Here is a 23,916-nt window from a genome sequence, read left to right as displayed (position 1 = left end):
AAATTTCATTACATCAAACAGTGTCTAAAATAAGTGTGGATTTTTTTTTTTTTTTTTGAGATGGAGTCTCACTCTCACCAAGGCAGGAGTACAGTGGCGTGATCTCAGCTCACTGCAACCTCTGCCTCCCCAGTTCAAACGATTCTCCTGCCTCAGTCTCCCAAGTAGTTGGGATTACAAGTGCCTGCCACCACACCTGGCTAATTTTTGTATTTTTAGTAGAGACAGGGTTTCACCATGTTGGCCAGGCTGGTCTTGAACTCCTGAACTCAGGTGATCTGCCCGCCTCAGCCTCCCAAAGTGATGGGATTACAGGCGTGAGCCATGGCGCCCAGCCTCTTTTTTTTTTTTTTTAAGAAAGATTTTTATAGTCTACTTCCTTTAGTGGCATATACGTTACACCAAATTTAAGTTCAAAGTGAAATTCATAATGCATATTGAAAATTTCACTTATCACAAATTTAGTTATTGTGCTATAACTAAATGGCAAGCAAATCATTAAAAATATATAAAAGAATTAGGAAATAAAAGAACTAAAAATGTCTACAGAGATATTTAATTCTTAACTATCTCAGAATTAAACTTGAGCTTTTTCAGCCAGAATATATTACATAAAGCTTTCCCCCAGCTAGGTGCTATGCTTTTAGCTGACAGGTGCTCTAAGAAACAATGAATTATTTTTATCACAATAGAGTGTTAAATAATTCTGTTTATATTCTACTCTACTTAAGCAAATATCATTTTACTGACTCTAGTAAATACTTCAGGTTCAGTGGATCACACCTGTAATCCTAGCATTTTGGGAGGCTGAGGCGGGAGAATCACTTGAGCCCAGGAATTCAAGACTAGCCTGGGCAACATAGTGAGACCTTATTTCTACAGAAAAAGAATTATTTAACCAATTAGCTGGGCATGGTGGCATGTACCTGTAGTCCCAGCTACTCAGGAGGCTGAGGTGGAAGGATAACCTGAGCCCAGGAGGTTGAGGCTCCATCCAGTGAGCCAAGATTGTGCCACCACACTCTAGCCTGGGTAACAGCAAGACCTTCTCTCAAAAATAATAACAGCAATTAAGACAGAAAGGTAAAAACAATAAATAATGACTAACAGTAACTGAGACAGCACAATGCCACAAAGCAAATAAGCAACAGAACTAGGATTCCAACACAAGCTGTACCACTTTAAAGTGCATACTCTTCATCACCTATGTGTGCTATTCTGCCTCTTAAAGATATCTCCTGCCATTTTTATATTACAATAAAAATGTTGACAACAATAACAGCAAGACTCCCAAAACTTCCAATTTTAATGAATCGGAGATATAACAAAACACCAATTTTTTTTCTTCTACATAATATCCAAAGAAGCTATAGACACTATGGTTACGATTTAAAGGAAAAATAAAAATGAAGAGGAAAAAAACAAACTACAAACCTTATCTTACATGTCCTATTCCAAACAAGGTTGTGAGTAGCTCAGTGTTGCTTCTGTTTTCATTTACTTCATTTCAAAAACACTGCATTCCCATCAGTGACTGATCCTCAACCTTCTATAGTTTCAAAAAACTTCAGTTTTGATAAAATATATACTCCCCCACTTTAATACTCCATAAAACACCTAAATGTTCTGAGATAATGCAAATAAAGGAATCTAAACTGTTTACATAAAGTTTATATAAGTCCCAAATTTGACTTATTGTTATAACTTAGTTTGGGAAGTTTCTAATTGAGAAAATTTATAATTCAAATTCATTTTAAATTTGCCATATGAACTGTAAGTACTGAAGTGTCATTCCCATCTACTGAGTGGGTATGAAAAATGTGAACTCATTTCAACATTATCGTAGTCATTATTCTTCTATTAATACTCTCATTGAGCTAATTCTTCTTCCATGAATTTTTCAGGGAGATACAAGTCAGTCACTGACTAAACAGTTATATTACTGGATCATGACATACCTAAACTTAACATTTCATTAAAAGTACTTAAAATTTTTGCTAGCTAAATAGAATCATAAAATTACAAGGCTAAAAGGAACTTAAAAGGTCATTTCTTTACTTCCCTTGCCTTCAAGGATCACACTCATACCACCAAGATTTTTATCTATTTTATAAAGCCCCAGACAACAGAATCCCAAAATCTGCCTTAGAAACCTATTTTAATACTCACCGGAAGTAATTTTACACACACTTAAATTTCTGAAACCAAAAAGGACAGAGCAAAATAGAAACAACATGGGTTGTGAAGGCAAGACCTAAGTTTAATCCCGCTTATACCAAAACTACTGGCAAAATGACACTGGGAAAATTACAGTACCACATGAACTCAAAGCCTTATTTCTTCTCCATAAAATGGGGTTATAACTAACTGTTGAAATCTGTTTAAGGATTAAGTTAACAGACACAGTCCCAACTATAGTGCATGATACCAATACCATAGCTGGTGCCCAATAATTGCCATTTCCTTCCCTTTTAAAATCCTTTCCCAGTACTCTGGGTTCTGGTAATGGCGAAGCAGCTTAGTCAGATAAACTTTCCTATAAAATCTGGATAAAAACACCATTTTTCAATGCTCTAGAGAGAGACCAAATACAGGGAGAAGCTGGGAAGAGTTTACCCATGAAAAAAAGAAAGTGTATCTGACAACGGGCACTTGTTTATACCTTTTTGTCTTAGAGCAATTCTCAAACTTTCTGGACTCAGACACCCTTAGAATCTTAAAAATTACTGGCCGGGTACAGTAGCTCACGCCTGTAATCCCAGCACTTTGGGAGGCTGAGGCAGGCAGATTACAAGGTCAAAAGATTGAGACCATTCTGGCCAACATGGTGAAACCTCATCTCTACTAAAACTACAAAAAAAAATTAGCTGGCCATGGTGGTGCACATCTGTAGTCCCAGCTACTCAGGAGGCTGAGGCAGGAGAATCACTTGAATCTGGGAGGCGAAGGTTGCAGTGAGCCGAGATCGCGCAACTGCACTCCAGCCTGGTGACAGAGTGAGACTCTGTCTCCAAAAAAAAAAAAAAAAAATTGCTGAAGATCCCATATTAGAAACTTTAAGAGATCCTTTCATAGTTCGAAAGCATGACATTTAAGTTTTCATGCATACATATGAGATATGCCTCCCTCAAACATTGTCACAACATTGGTACATTACCATCAGACATGAAAACACAAAAAAATTGAAAAGGAAAAAATTGTAATTTATTAACTCATTACAAATAATGATGAACTTCTTATATTTTAACATGTAAGTTCTAATGACATTTTCTGGAACAAAAATATTAATGAGAAGAGTAACCCTGTTCTACCTTTTTGCAAATCTGTTTAATGTATAGTTTTTAAAAAGTTAACTGTATTCTCCTATCTGCTTCTGCAATGAATCACTGCAATCCATTGTTCTAGTTGAAGTATATGAAGATAATTTGGCCTCAAGTACACACGTACCTAACTGGAAAAGGCAGGGACCCTGATCACCCCTTGCGAAGCTCTCAGAGACAGACAACGGTCCTCAGATCACACACTGAGAACTGCTGATCTAAGGGGGCTCTAATCTGTGCACAACTCAGGAAGCAGAAAGATACAGCTTTACTGAATTTAGGTGACACCGGACAGAGTTTGAGGTTGACAGGACAGTTCTAACATTGAGGTGTAAATTCTGGAAGGGAAGAAGCCAAAAGGGGGTAAGTCCCCCAAATTTATATATAAACTGTCCCAAACCTTGGCTATCTGCTAAACTATGCATGTGCAGAGGAGATTCTAGGGTACAACGACAAAGAAAAAGCTGGAAAGAAAAGATTTCAGCTGCTGCTATCACTGAGAAGAGAATGCAGTTTTAATCTAGCCAAGCAAACCACTCGCTAGAACCAAAAAAAAAAAAAAAAAAAACTCTTCAGAGGAACACAACAAAAATGTTATAAATTTTATGAATGAAAATTTATGCTTAAATTATAAATAAAATGTAGACTACATTTCGTCTCTACATTTCATAATGTAAGCATGAAACTTTAAAATTACTGGATACACATACCAAAAAAAAAAAAAAAAAAAAAACACCTCAGGAAAAAAACAAAACAAAACAGGAAAATGTGATCTATACCCCCCAAAAAAAACATAGTCAACAGAAACCAACCCCAAAAAGACCTAGTCATGCAACTGGCATTAGACTAGCTATAATAAATACACTCAAGTACTAAAGAAACTATTTTCAAACAAACTTAGAGATAAGTAATCTCAGAGAACTGGAAATTATTCATAAGAATCAAATGAAAATTCTAAACCTAAAAAGTACAATAACTGAATTGAAAAATACAGCAGGTAGGCTTAACAGCAAGTTGGAAATAAAAGAAGAAAGAATAAATGAACTCGAAATCAAGAAAAATTATCCAACCTAAAGAACAGAGAGAAAAAAGACTGACAGCAGAACCTCAGAGACCCACCTGTGGGTCAAGATCAACAAGTCAAATGTTAAGTATAGCTTAAGTCACAGAAAAAGAATAGAGAATGGGGCAAAAAAATTTTGAAGATATAATGACCTAACACGCCCCCAATGTGGTGAAAAACAAAAATTTATCCAGTATCAATATAAACCCTATGCAGCAAAAATAAAAAGAAAACATATCTGTGCACATCAGTCAGATGGTTCAAATAAAATTTTTTTAAAGAAAAAAATCTCAAAAGCAGCCAGAGAAAAACAACAAAGTCAAACAAAAATATGAATATATCTACCTTCTCCTGAGAAACTACAGAGAACAGAAGACAATGGAACTACATCTTTATAGAAGCGGAAAAAAATAACCATCAAGCCAGCACTCTTCAGCAAAACTATCCTTCAAAAATACGGCAAAATCTTTCAGGAAAACAAAAACAAAATTTGTAGAAAGCCAAAAGTATGGTAGTTCCCCAGAAAGTTAAAAATAGCACCATCAAATAATTCAGCAATTCCACTTCTGGGTATAAGCCTAAAAGAACTGAAAGCAGGAACCTGAGAGATATTTGTACATTCATGTTCATAGCACCATTATTTATAATAGCTAAAAGGTAGAAGCGACCCAAGTGTCCATCAACAGATGAATGAACAGATAAACAAAATGTGATATATACATACAATACAATATTCAGCATTAAAAACGAAGAAAATTCTGACGTGTGCTATAACCCTGGATGAAACTTGAAGACATTCTACTATGTGAAATAGGCCAGACACACACACAAAAAAACAAATACTGTATGATTCCATTTATATCAGGTACCTAGGATGGTCAAACTCATGGACAGAAAGTAGAAGGGTGATTACCAGGGGACTGAGGGTGGGGAAAGAGTTCTTGTTTAATGGGTAGTTTCAGTTTGAGCTGATGAAAAAAGTTCTGGATGTGGATGGTAGTAATGATTGCACAATAATGTGAAAGTACTAAATGCCACTAAATTTTACACTTACAAATTGTTAAAATGGTAAATCTTGTATTTTACAACAAAAAAATTGTTTTAATCAACATAATTTACCATATTCAGAAAACAAAAAAGAAAAACCATATGATTATCTCAATAGATGCTAAATAAGATTTTACTAACTTGACTACTCATCTACAATAAAAACAAAAAACTTCCAGCAAACTAAGAAAATAATTTACTCAGTCTTATGGACACCTATTAAAAAACCTACAGTTAACTTAAGTTTTGAAGCATTGAACATTTCCCCCCACCTCACATTTAAAGAGGGCAAGGATGTCTACTTGCAGCAGTTCTACCCAACATGTCACTGAAGGTCTGGGATAGTACAGTAACAGTAATAAAGGTATAAAAATTGGAAAGAAAGTAAAACTGTCCCTATTTGTGTGCAACATAATTATTAATGTAGAAAAATGCAGAAGAATTAAATGATTACGATTAATAAGTGCATTTAGCCAGGCGTTACGACAAAGTTAATATACAAATTTTACTGTGTATCTATGTACTAGCAACGAACAACTGGAAAACAAAACTAAAAAATAATTCCATTTATTTTTGCATCATACAACATAAAATCCTTAGTAATAAATTTAACAAAGGATATACAAGACCTCTATCAAAACTACAAAATGTTGCTGAGGAAAATTAAAGATGACCTAAATAAATGGAGGGATGTGCCATGTTCATGACTAGAACTTTCAAGACTGTTAAAATGTCTCCTAAGTGATCTACAAATTCAACACAACCCCAATTACAGTCTCAGCATAATCATACTCCTTTTTATAGTAATTAGCAAGCCTATTCTAAAATTCATAATTGAAACACAAAAGATCTAAAATCTTGGGAAAACAACAAAGATGGAGAATTTACATTAACATCAGGATTTACTAAAAAGCCATTCAATGGTTCTCAGCTGGGGCCAATTTTGCCCCTCAGCAGGCATTTGGCAATATCTGGATACAATTTTGGTTGTCACAACTGGAAACATGTTACTGGCACCAATGCATACGACAGCCTCACAACAATGTGGCCCAAAATGTCAATAGTGCCAAGGTTGGGAAACCCGAAACTACAGTAATCAAGACAATATACGACGGGCGCAGCGCCTCATGCCCGTTATCCCAGCACTGTGGGAAGCCCAGGCGGGTGGATCAGCTGAGGTCAAGAGTTCAAGACCAGCATGGCCAACATGGTGGCAGGAGGCTGCAGTGAGCCAAGATCAAGCACTTCAACCTGGGTGACAGTGTGAGACTCTGTCTCAAAAAAAAAAAAAAAAAAAAAAGGCCGGGCGCGGTGGCTCACGCTTGTAATCCCAGCACTTTGGGAGGCCGAGGCGGGCGGATCATGAGGTCAGGAGATTGAGACCACAGTGAAACCCCGTCTCTACTAAAAATACAAAAAATTAGCCAGGCGTGGTGGTGGGCGCCTGTAGTCCCAGCTACTCGGAGAGGCTGAGGCAGGAGAATGGCGTGAACCCGGAAGGCGGAGCTTGCAGTGAGCCGAGATTGCGCCACTGCACTCCAGCCTGGGCAACAGAGCGAGACTCCGTCTCAAAAAAAAAAAAAAAAGGCAATATGGTATTGACATAAGGATAGCCAAATAGATTAATGAAACAGAATACAGACTCCAGAAGTAGACCACTTAGGTCAACTACTCAATAAAGGTGACAAAGCAACTCAATGGAAAAAGTGTTTTCCAAAGTAGGTTCTAGAACAACAGGATATCCATACACAAAAAAAAAGGAAGAAGAAACTTGATCCCTACTTCCCTCCATATAGTAGCTCAAAATAAATCATAGACCTTAACAAAAGTTAAATGATAAATTGGTAAAGCTTCTAGAAAAATGCATTAAAAACATCTTCACAACCCAGCAAAACTACTGAGAAAAGACTTAAAAGCAGAATATATAAATTAAAAAAAAAACACTAAAAGAACTCCTACAACTCAATAAAAAACAAAATCCAATTTTTAAAATGGATAAAGAACTTTTTAAGACATTTCACAGAGGAAGATAAACAAATGGCTAATAAGTGCATGAAAATTCAAAGTGGTCAATATTAATATCATCACAGAAATACAAACTAAAACCAAAATGGAAATATAAATTAAAAGCACAAACTACATGCCCATTAAGATGACTAAAATATACAAGACTGCAAACAACTGATTGTTGGTGAGAATGTAGAGCAACACAACCTCCCATGTATTGATGGTGGGCAGGTAAAACAGTACAAACAGCTCTAGCTGTTTCTTATAAAGTTACACCTATCCTATTACCCAGTGATTCCAATCCTAGGTATTTACTCAAGAGAAATAAAAACATATGTCCACAAAAGGCCTCATACAATAATGTTCTGCTTTATTCCTAATAGTATGTATGTGGACAAGTGAAAGAAACCATGTATATTCATAAAACAGATCACTTACTACACAGCAATAAAGAGAAACGAAATTCTGATATGTACAATAACCTAGATGAATCTCAAAAACATTATGGTGAGTAAAGGATGTCAGGGACATTTATGGTCACCTAAATGTAAAATTCTAGAGCAGGTGACAGTAATTTATATTAAAAAAAAAAAAAAAAAAAAAAAAGGCTGGGCCCAGTGGTTCACACTTGTAATCCCAGCACTTTGGGAGGCCCAGGCAAGCAGATTGCTTTAGGCCAGGAATTGGAGACCAGCCTGGCCAACACGGCAAAAATACAAAATACCAGAAACACAAAAATAGCCAGGCAAGGTGGCATATGCCTGTAGTCTCAGCTTCTTGGGAGGCTAAGGCATGTGAATTACTTGAACCCGGAAGGCAGAGGTTGCAATGAGCCAAGATCACACCACTGCACTCCAGCCTGGGCAACAGAGCAAGACTCTGTCTCAAATAATAATAATAATAATAACAATAATAATAATAGCAGATGACTGGAGGGCACGGGAATTAACTAGAAAGGGTCACTAAGGATCTTCCTGGGGTAACAGAGATGACCTCTGTCTTGATAGGAGTGTAAGTTATACCCATGTGAACATTTGTCAAAATCAAGCAGTTGGCCGGCGCGGTCGCTCACACCTGTAATCCCAGCACTTTGGGAGGCCAAGGCGGGCAAATCACAAGGTCAGGAGATCCAGACCATCCTGGCTAACACTGTGAAACCCCGTCTCTACTAAAAAATACAAAAAAATGAGCCAGGCGTGGTGGCGGGTTCCTGTAGTCACAGCTACTTGGGAGGCTGAGGCAAGAGAATCACTTGAACCCAGGAGGCGGAGGTTGCGGTGAGCTGAGATCACGTCACTGCACTTCAGCCTGGGTGACAGAGCAAGACTCGGTCTCAAAAAAAAAAAAAAAAAAAATCAAGCAGTTAAGTTTTGTGCATTACGATGTATATAAATCTTACCCAAAAGAAACTATTAAAAAAATCTAGCAGAGGTAGGGGAGTAAACAGAGGTACCACTCAAATAAGAAATGGCAAAGTATTAATTGTTGACATTAAGTGATGGGTACATGGGAGTTCATTATACTATTCTGTTTACTTCATATATGTTTGAAATTTTCCATAATTAAAGGTTTTAATAAAATAATTTCCCTTAATTCCCCCTCAGTGGAGGAAGAAAATTAATAATCACTGTCCTTCATATAAATTAAAATCTTCTAAGGAAGTCTCTAAACTTTGTTTTCTACACCAAACAATCCCTGTCCTCTACACTTTCTTCATATTCATCATAGTTACAGCTCACCTTGAAATCTGCCCATATTTTCTGTATCTTATTTATGTACTACTATCTAGTAGGGAGAAACAGACTGGAGCTAACACTTCATTAGCCTCTACTACACGCCTGGCAGACTGGAGCTAACACTTCATTAGCCTCTACTACACGCCTGGCAGTATGCTACCTACTTTAAATAATTGCCCATTTAAATGCCAAAACTGAATTTAGCATTTAAAACTTTAACCCTTAGAGTGACTTTAGTTAACACTAATTGTACATTTCAAAATAGCTAAAAGAGAGTAACTTGTATGTTCCTAGCATAAAGATAAATATTTAAGGGTTCCCAAGTACCCCGATTTGATTATATGCATGTATCAAATTATCACATGTATCCCAAAATATGTACATCTATCACATATCAATTTAAAAAATACTAATAAAATAAAATTTTAATGTTTCGTTACTGATCACCCTCACTAGAATTTATGTTCAATGGCAACTGATCTTATCTTGTTCACAATTTCTTCACATCAGGCACATAGCAGGTACTCAGTAAATACACGTAAATCAAAGAATGAAAGAATATCAGAGCTCATAAGTACCGGGTTTAGCTCTCTTCTTGGTAGTGTAAATCATTTCCTATTCTAGCTATATCCAGCTTATTTTGCCTTTAATCTTATTGGCATCTATATTAATTGTTATGTATTTGTTTCAAGTGGAGTAGAATGACACGTGTTTGAAAGCGTCACATTTTCTTTATTCACACATGTAGTGTAGTAAATCAATGTATACATTGCCAAGAGTCTTTGAATGATGTATTTTTTATATGTGGTCTTACTTTTTCTGTTCATATTGATACAAATAAGGAGATTTTTTTCCCTTAAGAGACAGGGTCTCACTATGTTGCCTGGCTTCCTAATGCATTTTGACAGTCTCTTTTTTGATAGTATCACCATCACAAAGCTGAAAAACCCTAGTAAATATTGAGAACTCAAAGTTCCTAACACAGGGTAAATTATAATTAAGTTACTATTGAATTAATAATTACTGAGTTAATAAGTTATCACTGAGTTAGTAATACTGAGTTGTAATAAAACCAACCATAAATTTTATTTCAAAAGAATTTATCTAACAAACTAAGCATCTACATAAACTTAAAATCAAATTGTTAGATCCCTTCACAGTGAATCCAGGTTTGTTCTCAGAGTACATTCTTCAGTAAACATTTGGGGTGTGGTTTATGAATAAAACTACCAATACTTTAGATTAGAATTTGATTTCTACCTCATTTTCAAAGAGTAATTTTTTCATTCTTAAATAAAATCCTTAAAACATCTGTAAGTTAAAAAGTTTAAAAGGGAAGGGGGATGTTATTAGTGATATTATAAAATACAAAAACTGAGTGAAATCGTTGTTAACTACAGTAAGTCAATGGTAAGTACTAGAATTTTCCTCATTAGTAAGCAAAATACGCTACCAAAGAAGCTGGTCACTGCAATGTTTCTCTGACCAAATAAAAAACTTTTAAAAACATGTTTTAACATTCCAAGGGAGAAGGCAAAAGAGAAGCAAACTTCACTCACAAAGAATCACTCACAAAGAATAACATTTATATATATATATATATAACTTTATTAAACATTTCACAAATGTCTTCCTTATATCATTCGCCACAGATTTAAATCCAAATTCTTCCAAATGCCATTTAATGTTTATAGATTATACATAACTTTAAAAAACATTTAATTCAAATGTGCCAAATGCAGCAAAGGGCTGGAAAATAGAGGTTTCAAAGTAAATAGTCATTTAGAGACACCAGCAAATAGATCTGACCTTTTCAAGTGGCTTTCCCAAAGAGTTTCCAATCAGTTTCCAGTCATTCAAGACTTCTTCAACTTTGGAAATAAACCTAGGAAGTGGGGAGAAAGCTTCTAAATACAACAGCACACATTTTTTCCTATTATTATCTAATTTCTTTAAAAAGGTATTTTTTATATTTTAACAATTTGACCAGAGACGACTCAGTACATTTAGTATTGCTAGCTTAATTTATGGATATGGGGTGAGAGAAATAATCTTCTTTCATTCAAGAATTCTTAGGTTTTGATTCATTTATACCTACTGCTTACCCAACAAAAGCATTCTGCCTTCTACAAAATGTAAATTAAGAATTAATGAAACTCTATTAAAATGAATAAAACAAATTTGAGGCACAAATAAAAACTGACAGACTAAAATGATACTATTAAAGATAATTATGGGCTGGGTGCAGTGGCTCATGCCTGTAATTCCAGCCCTTTGAATTCCCAACCCTGAGACTGGGAGTTCAAGACCAGCCCAGCACAAATACAAAAAAAAATTAGCCCGGTGTGGTGGCACACATCTGTAATCCCAGCTACGCGGGAGGCTGAGGCACGAAAGTCACATAGAAGTGGACACTGCAGTGAGTGGAGATTGCGCCACTGCACGCCAGCCTGGGCGACAGAGCGAGATTCCATCTCAAAAATAAATAAACAAATAAATAAAATTATGAAACCAATAATCTCTCTCCTACCCAAAATAACTGACCTATTTAAATAAACTTTTCCTTTAAATATATTAGGAATTCCCTGATTTACCCCCCCACCCCCAACAAAAAAAGAAAATATTATTTGGAAACTTGGCTCATGAAACTAAAACAAGTTTTAATGGACAGCTGACAAGAAATTGCAAGTAAATATGCCAACTTTAAGGATAAGTGACAGATCTTAAAACTAGTCACCAATCTTTAAATCCAATGATCAAGAAGGCCTATTAAAAAGAGAACTGAATTTTGACTAGCAACATGCTCAACATCAGTAAATGAAAACTGTCAAGTCTCAGTCAAAGACACTTTCAGAAGAATTGTTATTACTCTAAGAAGTTGACTTCTTATATAAGCTAAGTATGATGCAATCTAACAGCAACATTGCTCTCTAAACACCTGGAAGTACTGCTAGAGTACTAGAGTTAATTCTAGTCAAACTGTATGAAAAGGCAATAGATTTTTTCCTTCAGTGACATTATGAACTAATATGAACTAATAATTACGTTTTAAGATAGTAATAATAAATCTATGATTCATCTGAGGCTTCTTACTAATTCCTCTTTAAAATTAAATGCAGCATCAATTCATACACTAATTCATAGGGGAGGTCAGTCAAATGACAATTACTAGGTTTGAAAATGAGTGCTCTAGAAACAAGTTTACATGTTTACCAAAAAGAAAAAATTTAAATATATCCATAGGTAAGCAAAAATTTGCATGAAATGTATACTACATTTATGAAGGTAAAAAAAACTGGAAGTTACCTTAATGCCCAACTGCAGGAAATACTTGTAAATTAATGGTATATTCATCCACTCAGAGGACTAATATGCACCCAATAAAAATCATGTCAATCAAAAGAAAATGTACAAAGGCCAGGCACAGCAGCTCACGCCTGTAATCCCAGCATTTTGGGAGGCTGAGGTGGGTGGATCACGAGGTCAGGAGTTCAAGACCAGTTTGTCCAAGATGGTGAAACCCCGTTTCTACTAAAAATACAACAAAAATTAGCCAGGCACAGTGGCAGGCACCTGTAATCCCAGCTACTCAGGAGGCTGATGCAGGAGAAGTGGTTGAACCCAGGTGGCAGAGGCTGCAGTAAGCCAAGACTGCACCACTGCACTCCAGCCTGGGCAACAGAGTGAGACTCTGTCTCAAAAAAAAAAAAAGAAAAAGAAAAAGAAAAATATTAATATTTGATCCAAAAAAGTTTTTAACACACGTTAGAAGGAAATACGTCAAAAAATTAACAGTAGTTATTCCCTGGTGGTAAGTTTACAGGTGATTTTTATTTTTTTATTCTACTATAAGGTATGACTGTTATAGTAAAAACTATTTAAAATATAGTTCTTACAGTAAAAGAAGAAATGTCTTTTTTTTTTCTTTTTTTGAGACAGGGTCTCAACTCTGTCACCCAGGCTGGAATGCAGTGGTGTAATCATGGCTCACTGCAGTTTTGTCCTCCAGGACTCAAGCAACCCTCCCATGTCAGCCTCCTCACTAGCTGGGACTATAGGTGCACATCACCACGCCCAGCTAGCTTTTGTATTTTTAGTATAGACAAGGTTTCACCATGCTGCCCCAGCTCCTCTTGAACTCCTGAGCTCAAGTGATCTGCCTGCCTCAGCCTCTCTAAGCACTGGGATTACAGGCATGAGCCACCATGCCCAGCCAGGAATGTCTTAAAATATCTATTGTAAGAATAATGAATTCTATCACTACTAGCTAAGAGACTTGGACTTTATCCTACAAGTACTGAGATTTGACTAGAAAAACTAAGTAATTTTTTCCTTAAAAGCTCTCAGGAAATGAAGGGTCATTTCCTGATTCCTTATTCTATATTAGGTCCCTTTGTTATACGCTCTTATAAGACCAGATTTCTTTCCCTTTCTAGCTCTTACATAAACTCATAATTACAGACTTGTATTAGTTGATTTGTGTCTGTAATGCACTAGACTGCACATTTAGTAAGAGCAGAAACCGTACCTGTTTTACTAACCACCACATCCCTAAATCCCTAATGTGTACTGTGCTTGACATATGGGGATTCAATAAATATTCTGTCAATGAACAAATGAGAAAAAGTTATGGGCTTCTATACAGTTCTCTCAATAAATTATCTATATAGTTCATAACATACTGTACTCACAAGATCTTTCATTTAAAATTAAATTCAAGGTTTGAGACTTCAAAGTCTTAACATTTTTTCTCAGGAATTGTAAAATGCACACTACAGTGTAAAAGCCAAAAACCAAATTTTCTACTTTGCAATAGTTCTTATAACTGTGTTAATAATTATTTCCATATGCAAAGCTAAAGGACTTAATATTCCACTTCAGGATATTTTTAACTAGGGGAAAGTGATCATTTTTCCATTCAAAACTCTGATGTTTCCCTACCCCACCCTCCAAGATTTGAATTACATTTTTCTAACTACCTTCAAGACATCAAATTATTTCAGAATCAACAGGTTCAAAACAGGTTCAAATCTTCTCACTTTGACACTTCCTTATATTCATTCTTTCAGGCAAAAAACTACAGTTCATATTTGATTTTTCCCACTCTTAACATATCATCAAGCTTATTACCTAAATCTTCTCTGAAATATGTTACAATCCTCCCTTCTAGGTTCCCTTTCTATTCCAGTCCACAAATCACCATCCTAATTATGAATCAAGTCTCCCACCATTATTCTACATCATGTCCTAAAACCACTCTCATCATATCACCTGGCCACTCTAAAACCAAGGGTCTCTCACTATTGTCTTAAGCAGTGGTTCTTTCTAAGTGTGGTCTCCTGACCAGCAGCATCTGAATTACCGGAGACCATGTTACAGAAGCAAAATTTTCAGTCCCACCTCAGACCTACAGAATCAGAAACTCTGAGGATGGGGCCCAGCAACCTACGAGTCTGATGTACATTAAAGTATGAGAATCACTGGTCATAGGAATACTGAATCTGGATTCCTGTATTTAGTTTGGGAAGACGTCCATAACCCAATCTCGTCTTCCTCGTTAACCTTATTTATTTCCCTTCAATAGACAGTCTTCACTCTAGTGAAGATATATTTCTTCATTCAGTCCCTTCAAAGATTCATTCTCACCTATGTCTCTACCTATGTCAGTCCATTCTTATGTTTAACCAACCACTTCCCATTTCAAGGCCCAGCTCATTTCCTATCTTTTCTATGAAAATATCTCCAACTCTTGTAGTCCACAATATCACCCCTATTTAAATAATAATTATTTTAATTATTATTTTTATAGGTAGTACCAATTGGCTTACATTTTAACTATTTGGTGTTTGTTGTTTTTTAAAAATATATGGGTCAAGTTTCTGCTTTTCCCTTTGTATATAGCTCTGGACACCCAGTACCTACTCAATGAAGTCTTGCCAGTGTGGTTATGTCTTACTGACACTTTTATGAAGGGTACCACAGGTCTAACTTTTATTCCAACAAGGACCTTTTATATTTTCCTGTGCCACCTAATGACACGACATCCACAAATTTCCTCTCCCAACCAGAAAGATTATAAAATGTTGTAACAGCGTAAACACTGACTTCAACACCCAGAAAACTGAAGGGTTTCTGTGACACTTAACAGAAACCTTCTCGATCGAAGCTATCACTACTCCACAAACTTGGCTTTCAACTAATTTCAGTAATACAACAGTTTCACCCAGACAGCTGTTCATCTGAGTTTGACAGGCACAGGAAGCCTGGGCACAGTACCCACTTTAATGTAACAACTTGAATCAAAGCATTCCAAAACCATATGCAGACTTTTTAAAAAGGTTATTCTAAAAGACAGGATGGGCGGAGGCTCACGCCTGTAATCTCAGCACTTTGGGGGGCCGAGGCTTGAGCCCAGGAGTTCAATACTAGCCTGGGCAACACAGTGAGATCTTTAAAAACTTAGTTGCGCGTGATGGCGCGTGCCTGTAGTCCCAGATCCTCGCGAGGCTAAAGCGGGAGCTTCACTTGAGCCTAGGAGTTCGAGGCTGCAGTGAGCTATGACCTCGCCATTGCACTCCAGCCTGGGCGGACAGACTGAGACTCTGTAACCAAAAATAAATAAAATAAAAAATTAAAGACAGCATGGAGACGGTGGGAGTGTGACAGACGGACAACCACCAATACTCTGAAGAAAGACTTCCACCTGAAAAGGGTATACCAACGTACACGGGATGAGATGCGAGATGCACCTGCCAAGTTTACTGCTTACGATAATAAGTTAAACGGTAGTGAAAATCGCAACGGTTGTTGCAGCCTCGGAAATTGTTCTTGCGAGTGGGTAACAACCAGAAAACCAAAGTCTAAGGGAAGCAGTCTGACCGGAGAGAAAACAAAACTTTCTGAGAGCCTGAGCCTCAAGGATTGGCTGACGGGGGCGGGCCGGGTCTTGCCAGAAGCGAGACGCGGAAGAGGCTTGCGGCTGACCACAGAAGACGGGGAGGAGACCCGGGACCCACGCTATTACCGTTCCCGCACAAGTGGCGTCACTTGTGGTGTGTCTGGGGTCAGGGAAGCGGCTAGGGGACGCCAGGGCCCATGAGAGCTGGTAACCAAAAATGCGATTCACTCACCTTTCCCATTCCGAGGCAGTGGTGAAGTCTGTGATCTCAAATACCTCGGATTCGGGCTGCGGGAAGGGGAAGGAAAGAAAAAGAAATTAAGCCCCAAGGCGAAGACATGGAGGAACGAATTTAGATAGTGACAAGGATTAAATAGGGAGCAAACAAATCACCTCACTGTCGGCAGCCATCTTGAGGAGCGCCGGGCTGGGCGCTAAGGCTGCCGGGAAGAAGAGCGGAAGAGATCGGGGCGCGTCCCCGCCCCCGGAGCCCCCGCCCCCTGTTCATGAGTCTTGCCCTAGTTAAGTAGGAGTGCTGCTTCTTCGCCCGGGTCTGGAAGTCTTTAGTCCGCCCTCAGCTGGTTAATAAAACTCCGCTCTAGAGCTTGCAGTGAGCCGAGATTGCGCCACTGCACTCCAGCCTGGGTGACAGAGGGAGACTCCGTCTCAAAAAAAAAAAAAAAAAAAAAAAACTCCGCTCTAGCTGGTTTAATAAAACTTGAAAATATCCTGTAATGAATACAGAAAGGGAACAGAAGCCAAGGTGGTAGGACAAGACCCTAAACTCATGTGGATAAGATTGTATTAAAAAACCTAAAGCATGTTGGGTTTGTTTTCATTCAACCCCTATTTGTAGTTAGTACCAATTAGCTTACACTTTAAGCTAATTTGTTTTCATTCACCCTCTATTTATTGATTGCAAGGCACTAAACTAGGTGCTGTAATACCACTTCTACCCTCTGCCCCCTGACCCTGCAAGAACTTGCTCAGTTGATTGTCCTGAAATAAAATCATACTAGTTACCTGGTTTCTGGGAAGAGCAACATGGTGTTCAACAAACGCTTTTTTTTTTTTTTTTTTTTTTTTTTTTTGAGATGGAGTCTTGCTCTGTCGCCCAGGCTGGATGGAGTGCAGTGGCGCGATCTTGGCTCACTGCAAGCTCCGCCTCCCGGGTTCACGCCATTCTCCTGCCTCAGCCTCCCAAGTAGTCGGGACCAGAGGTGCCCGCCACCACGCCCAGCTAATTTTTTGTATTTTTAGTAGAGACGGGGTTTCACTGTGTTAGCCAGGATGGTCTTGATCTCCTGACCTCGTGATCTGCCTGCCTTGGCCTACCAAAGTGCTGGGATTACAGAGGCTTCATTTTTTAAGTTGTTGAAGAACAGAAAGGGTGTCAGCTAGCAGTTAAGAATTCTCTTACTGAAATATTTACAAATGAAATGCTGCCACATCTGGGGTTTGCCTCAAAGTAATGGGAAGGAGAAAAGATTAAGGATAGGAGTGAAATAAAAGTTATGAGAGGATAATTGTTTAAACCAGTGATATACACTCTTTCCTCTACTTTTGTTTAGGTTTGAATGTTTACATAATTAGAAGTTTTTAAAAATTTAATCTCGTTTAATGAGTTTTGCAACCCACAGAGGGCATTTGGAGGTGGGGAACTAGGAGATGCAGCCTCAGTGATAAAAATTATTATTGTCTGGGCGTGGTGGCTCACGCCTGTAATCCCAGAACTTTGGGAGGCCGAGGCGGGTGGATCACAAGGTCAAGAGATCAAGACCATCCTGGCCAACATGGGGAAACCCCGCCTCAACTCAAAATACAAAAATTAGCCGGGCGTGGTAATGCATGCCTGTAGTCCCAGCTACTCGGGAGGCTGAGGCAGGAGAATCACTTGAACCCAAGAGGCAGAGGTTGCAGTGAGCCGAGATCACACCATTGCACTCCAGTCTGGTGACAGAGCGAGACTACATCTCAAAAAATATATTATTATTACTTATTAATGTATTTTTTTTTTTTAGATGGAATTTCGCTCTTGTTGCCCAGGCTGGAGTGCAATGGCACGATCTCAGCTCACCACAACCTCCGCCTCCCAGGTTCAAGCAATTCTCCTGCCTCAGCCTCCCATGTAGCTGGGATTACAGGCATGCACCACCAGGCCCGGCTAATTTTGTATTTTTAGTAGAGACGGGGTTTCTCCATGTTGAGGCTGGTCTCGAACTCCTGACCTCAGGTGATTCACCCGCCTCGGCCTCCCAAAGTGCTAGGATTACAGGCATGAGCCACCATGCCTGGCCTGTATTTATTTTTTGAGATGGAGTCTCACTCTGTTGCCCAGGCTGAAGTGCAGGGCACAATCTCCACTCACTACAACCTACGCTTCCCAGGCTCAAGCAATCCTCCCGCTTCAGCCTGCTGACTAGCTGAGACCACAGGCTCAAGCCATCATGCCTGGCTAGTATTTTGTGTTTTTGGTAGAGACGGTGTTTCACCATGCTGCCCAGGCTGGTCTTGAACTCCTGAGCTCAAGTGATCACCCGCCTCACCCTCCCAAAGTGCAGGGATTATAGGTATGAGCCACCACACCCAGCCAAAAATTATTAATCTTAAAATAAGAATGAAAGATATCAAAAAGTTAGTGATGTAAATAGACCAGATGAGGAAACTAAAGGTCAGAAGAATTTTGACAACAGGTTGTTACTGCCAGTGCCAAGCCTTGAACTCCTGTCTCTTGATGATCCTTGTGGTTTCTATCCACTACACTAGTGAGGAAGTGTGGGTTACTACTGCAGCAGTCTTTCCCAAAACATCTCAACTTGCACCTTCACTCATTTACAGGCATTCATTAAACACCCACTACAAGCCAATCACTATGCTAGGCTCCAGGGATATGAAAATGTATTGTAGGTACAGAATTTGACTTCGAAGAACTCAGGGTCTTGTAGAGAAACTGGAACTTTGCTGCACGAGCAGAGAGAAGAGGTGCCACATATGTCCACATGGCTATTAGCAATGTGGAGGCCAGTGGTAACCTTGACAAGAAGAATCTTGGAGGAGAGATGAAGTATAAGATGGAGGCAAGAGAGGTAGGGGTGGGGAAGGCTTCTAAGCAGAGGAAATAACTTATGCAGAGGCTCAAAGGTACAAAAGTCTGATTCACCTAATGAACTGAAGGAGTGTCTTGCACCTAGAACACAGTGTTTGTGATAAAGTTGAAGAGATTGGCATGAGCCAGATCCTAGAGGGTTTTCTAAACCAGGGTTGGACTTTATTTTAAGTACAATGGAAGTCACTGAAGTGTTTTAAGCAGGAGAGCTATGTGATCCAGTTCACATTTTGCAAATGTCTGGATGCTACATGAAGAATACATGGGAGGGGGCAAAAGAAGAAGAAGGAATAGCTGGAGACTATTAAAACATCCAGGGACAGAGGGTGGAGAAGCTTTGACTAGAGTAGTCAACAGGCAAAGCGAACTAATTTGATATGTATTTTGGAGATAGGTCAGACAGGACTTGCTACTGTATTGAATTCAGGGACAAGGGAAAGGTAAGAATCAACGATAATTTTCAGATATCTGGCCTAAGCAACTGTGTGAGGATGGTGCCACTTCCTGAGATGGGGAAAAGTGGAAGGAGCAAGAAAACAAGAGTTGAGTTTGGCAGATGTTAAGTTTGACAAGCTTATAAGATAGTTTAGGGGAGATGTCAAGGAGAAAATTGAGTGTAGTAATAGGACTCAGAGGCAGGACCTGGGGTTGAGATGGTATTTTAAATCACAAGCCTAGGTGAGGTGATTCCAGAAAAGAATATAGAAAGAGAAGAAATGGCACCTCATATAAAGCCCTGAAGAAATTCTATATTTAGACAATAGATAGAGGAAAAATATGAAGCAAAGAGTGAGAGAGGTGGCTAGAGAAACAGAAGGCAAACAAAGAAAGAGTGATGGTGTAGAACCCCAGGATGGAAACTATTTCAAAAGGTAAATATGGACTACTGCTGAAAAAGCAAGTAAGAGAGGAATGTAGAGTCTAGGATGATTGGGTTTTTTTGTGTGGGGGGGGGGGGGCGGGGGTTGTTTGTTTGCCTTTAGAACAGAGAATAGCAGACCTGTTGCTATGGTGGTGGAAATACTCTAGGAGAGAGAGAGATTGATGGCGAAGAGGAAATGGGAGAGCTGAAGGAAACAATTCCTAATAAGGTGAGAGGAAAGGAAATCCACAGAGCTGGTAGTCACACAGCTCCAAGGGACACTACTCACATTGTGTTCTGAAGTCTTGCTTCAGGAAGTGCCACCTGCAGAGAACTCCTTGTGAATCATACCCCTTGGAGTTGTGCATCCGGGCAGTGGAGGAATTCAGAGCCCACGTAGCAGGAGGGAATGAAGCATATGTGGTGAGGCTGGCCTTTTTTGAGAAGAGAAGGAAAGGAAAAGATGGGTACAGACATAGGGAGATTTATGCACATAAAAGGAAAAGAGTTTCTTGCTCACTTACGTGTTAAGATTCTCACCAAGTGAAGAAAGTCCTTGGGTTTTAAGATCAGGTAGATCTGGGTTCAGTCATTTATTAACTATATGACTTTGGGAAAATTACTTAACTCCTCTGAACCTGTTTCTCCAATAGTAAAATGGGACTTGTAATACCTATTTCTACATACAATTTTGGCCAAGATTAAGTTCTATGTTCATATGTAAAATGGTCAGCACAATGTCCTGGCATGTAACAGATGATCAATTATTGTAGTCATATTTATAATGAATGTACCAGGAAAACCAGGAAGTGCTACTCAACATATAAGGCATTACTGTTTTTCCTTCCAGCTTAGCCATGAAGAAGTTTCAATATATAAAAAAGTCAGAAACTAAAAAAATCACAAAAGCCTCATTGAATGAAGTTAAATTTTAGAAGCTGTATGAAACAGCCTATCAGGTTGCTAGGTAAAGTTTTCTTCCAAGATATTTTTGGCTCCTTGTCTTCACCCAGGAGAAATTTTTAAAATAAGTTATTTGTTAAACCAAAGTGAGAAGCCAGGATGCTAATGATGTAAAATACCCGGGGGAGACATACTTTTATTAGATTTTACCGGTTTACAAAGCAGAAAAGATTCTGTTTCTTCAGTATTAAGAACTATTTTGCTACACGTCCAAAGGCAAGGGCTTTTCCATGCAAGTGCATTTCCTTTCCGGCATAATTCAGTTATATTTTGAGGTGTTACCAATAATGGCCACAGGGAGATAGTTTGACGCATAGGCAATTTAAGAGATTAGAAGCCTGGAAAAATCACCCTTAGCTTAGTCCTCGGAGGAATGTAGGGGCATAACAGTTTAATTAGATCTTAGTTATAGAGCAAACATTGTTTGTGAAAGCAGCAACAACTATGAAACTGATTATAGCATCCTCATCTATCTGGACGGCCTTTGTGCAGGGAGAATCAAGAATTCTCTGTGATGCTGCTGTGAGAACCAGTGCAATAGAAGGTGCAGCTGGAAGAGGAAGACTTGTATGAGAACAAGAAACTCTTCAGAGAAAAATTCTCTAAATCAAAATTATCGGACAGCATTTTTTCATTCATTTGGTCATATTTATCAAGTGTCTGCTGTCTTGGCACTATGGTCAATCCTATGGAGGGATTCAAAGAATCTCTGCCTGTTGGGTTCTCACAGTCTGAGCACCTAGAGATAAGACAGAAATAACTATATATGGTTTATAAAGGGATGCATGATGGCTATCCAACTTCTTAAAGCTCTTTGTAAAATCAATGGTAAAAAGAAATTCAAGGACTTTTTAGAACACACACATAAAATCTTACGTGCTTTTTTTTTTTAAAAAAGTAGTCCACTATTTCTTCAACCAGAAAGCAGTATAGCCTAGGCAAGGCATCTCCAAAGAATTTAATTTTTTTCTTTTTTCAGGTCAGATGGGTAATGCGCTGACATTGTAACAAGGTTCAAGGGTGGCACATCTCACACATGCGTGTGAACACCCAATCATCATATTTGTGAACTACAAAAGGATCACGAATCTCCACAGAATTTCAAGAGAAGTAATGCAATCTTCATTCACTCACCAGTCACTCAGTCATTTTTTCTCTCAGAAAAGATTTGTTAAAGGCAGCTGCTATGTGCCTGGCACTGTTCCAAAAACTGGGAAACAAAAATATAGAAACAAGGTGCCTACCCTCAGAGAGTTTCAAATATAAAGCAATTGAATTCTTCTAAATGGTAATAATAAGTCAAGAGCAGCTAATTTCAGTCCTTAAGTTTGTAATTTGTTGTCTGGCAGGTTCGAATATGACATAACTGCTAGCAGGTTGATTTAGTTTGCTCAAGTTTATGTGTTTCTAGTTTTAAAAATATTTTAATGGATCTTGAACTCAGAATGTGCGAAACAAAATAGTTAATAAGAGTCATGAGAATTACATAAAGTTTAGAGAATAAGCATATTCTGCTAAGCATGTACATGTGAGCATACATCTATATACAACTAATTACTGTATTTTACACAGACATATTCTTATTTAAACTCTAATCTTTCCTAATTCAGGATGGTGAACTATTCCAGCTGCAGATGATTAACAAATGAGGCTGAGCGCGGCAGCTCATGCCTGTAATCCCAGCACTTTGAGAGGCCCAGGTGGGGGGATCACCTGAGGTCAGGAGTTTGAGACCAGCTGGCCAACATGGTGAAACCTTGTCTCTACTAAAAATGCCCCAAAAATTAGCCAGGCATGGTGGTGCGCGCCTGTAATCCCATCTACTCAGGAGGCTGAGGAACGAGAATTTCTTGAACCTGGGAGGCAGAGGTTGCAGTGAACCGAAATCATGCCACTGCCCTCCAGCCTGGGTGACAGTCTCAAAAAAAGAAAAAAAGAAAAAAGAAAAAAACAAAAGTTTTAGACCTAAGCCTGACTCTCTTCATTTGTTTCCTATTGCTTATAACAAAATACCTGGAAACTGGGTAATTTATGAAGAAAGAAATTTCTTATAGTTATATGGAAGCTGAGAAGTCCAAGGTCAAGGAGGCATCACATGGGGAGAGGGCTCAGTGTGCTAGCTTAGATCACTTCTTCTTCCTCAAAGCCACCAGTTCCACTCCCACGATAACCCATTAATCCATTAACCTATTAATTGATTAATCTGTAAGTGGATTAATCTATTCATGAGGCCAGAGAACTCATGATCCAATCACCTCTTAAAGGCCCCACCTCTTACATAGCCACATTGGAGATTAAGTTTGAACATGAGTTTTGGAGGGAACATTCAAACCATAGCACTGACTTTCTTTTGTATCACATTGCTCTGAGTCCCACTAACTACTTTCACAGCAATAACATCACCAAATGCTTGCTGATCTGCTCCTCAGATTTCTTTTAACAATGCACTTCAGTCTAGTTACTAACGTTTAAAGATTTCCATCTCGGCCGGGCATGGTGGCTCACGCCTGTAATCCCAGCACTTTAGGAGGCTGAGGCAGGCAGATCACGAGGTCAGGAGATTGAGACCATCCTGGCTAACACAATGAAATCCGTCTCTACTAAAAAAATACAAAAAAATTAGCTGGGCGTGGTGGTGGGCGCCTGTAGTCCCAGCTACTTGGGAGGCTGAGGCTGGAGAATAGCATAAACCCGGGAGGCAGAGGTTGCAGTGAGCCGAGATCACGCCACTGCACTCCAGCCTGGGTGACAGAGCAAGACTCCATTTCAAAAAAAAAAAAAAAAAAGATTTCCATCTCTACCGCTTCTGCTATGTTGCTGCGGTTGATCTTGCATCTTCCATTTATGCCTGTTGTTTGGAGATACTTATCACTGTTTATCACCAAATATACAGCCTGGGAATCTGTATTTTAAT

The 23,916-nt window shown here is 38.6% G+C and overlaps 1 protein-coding gene and 2 non-coding genes across 5 annotated transcripts in view; 1 reads left to right on the top strand and 2 right to left on the bottom strand.

Annotated features, from left to right (window-relative positions):
• RAB3GAP1 (RAB3 GTPase activating protein catalytic subunit 1) overlaps positions 1-16,546 on the bottom strand; it is a 119,133-nt gene extending 102,587 nt beyond the window's left edge. For all 3 annotated transcript variants that reach the window (XM_055262017.2, XM_055262018.2, XM_063630998.1), the window contains exons 1-3: positions 16,465-16,546; positions 16,304-16,359; positions 10,983-11,058 (exon numbers count right to left, since the gene is read on the bottom strand). In XM_055262017.2, coding sequence (XP_055117992.1) covers positions 10,983-11,058; positions 16,304-16,359; positions 16,465-16,482 — 150 coding nt within the window. In that variant the 5' untranslated portion in view covers positions 16,483-16,546. The remainder of the gene's footprint in view (positions 1-10,982; positions 11,059-16,303; positions 16,360-16,464) is intronic.
• Positions 3,064-3,166, top strand: LOC129472794 (small nucleolar RNA U13). Its single transcript, XR_008654070.1, has one exon. It is a non-coding gene; the product is annotated as a small nucleolar RNA U13 (small nucleolar RNA).
• Positions 16,547-21,980: 5,434 nt separating the features above from the next.
• Positions 21,981-22,084, bottom strand: LOC129472781 (small nucleolar RNA U13). Its single transcript, XR_008654059.1, has one exon. It is a non-coding gene; the product is annotated as a small nucleolar RNA U13 (small nucleolar RNA).
• Positions 22,085-23,916: the final 1,832 nt, after the last annotated feature.

The sequence above is a fragment of the Symphalangus syndactylus genome, chromosome 22 (assembly GCF_028878055.3).
Source record: "Symphalangus syndactylus isolate Jambi chromosome 22, NHGRI_mSymSyn1-v2.1_pri, whole genome shotgun sequence".
Lineage (NCBI taxonomy): Eukaryota > Metazoa > Chordata > Mammalia > Primates > Hylobatidae > Symphalangus > Symphalangus syndactylus.
The sequence above is the reverse complement of the archived record's forward strand: the minus strand, read 5'-3'. Positions and strand labels throughout refer to the sequence as shown.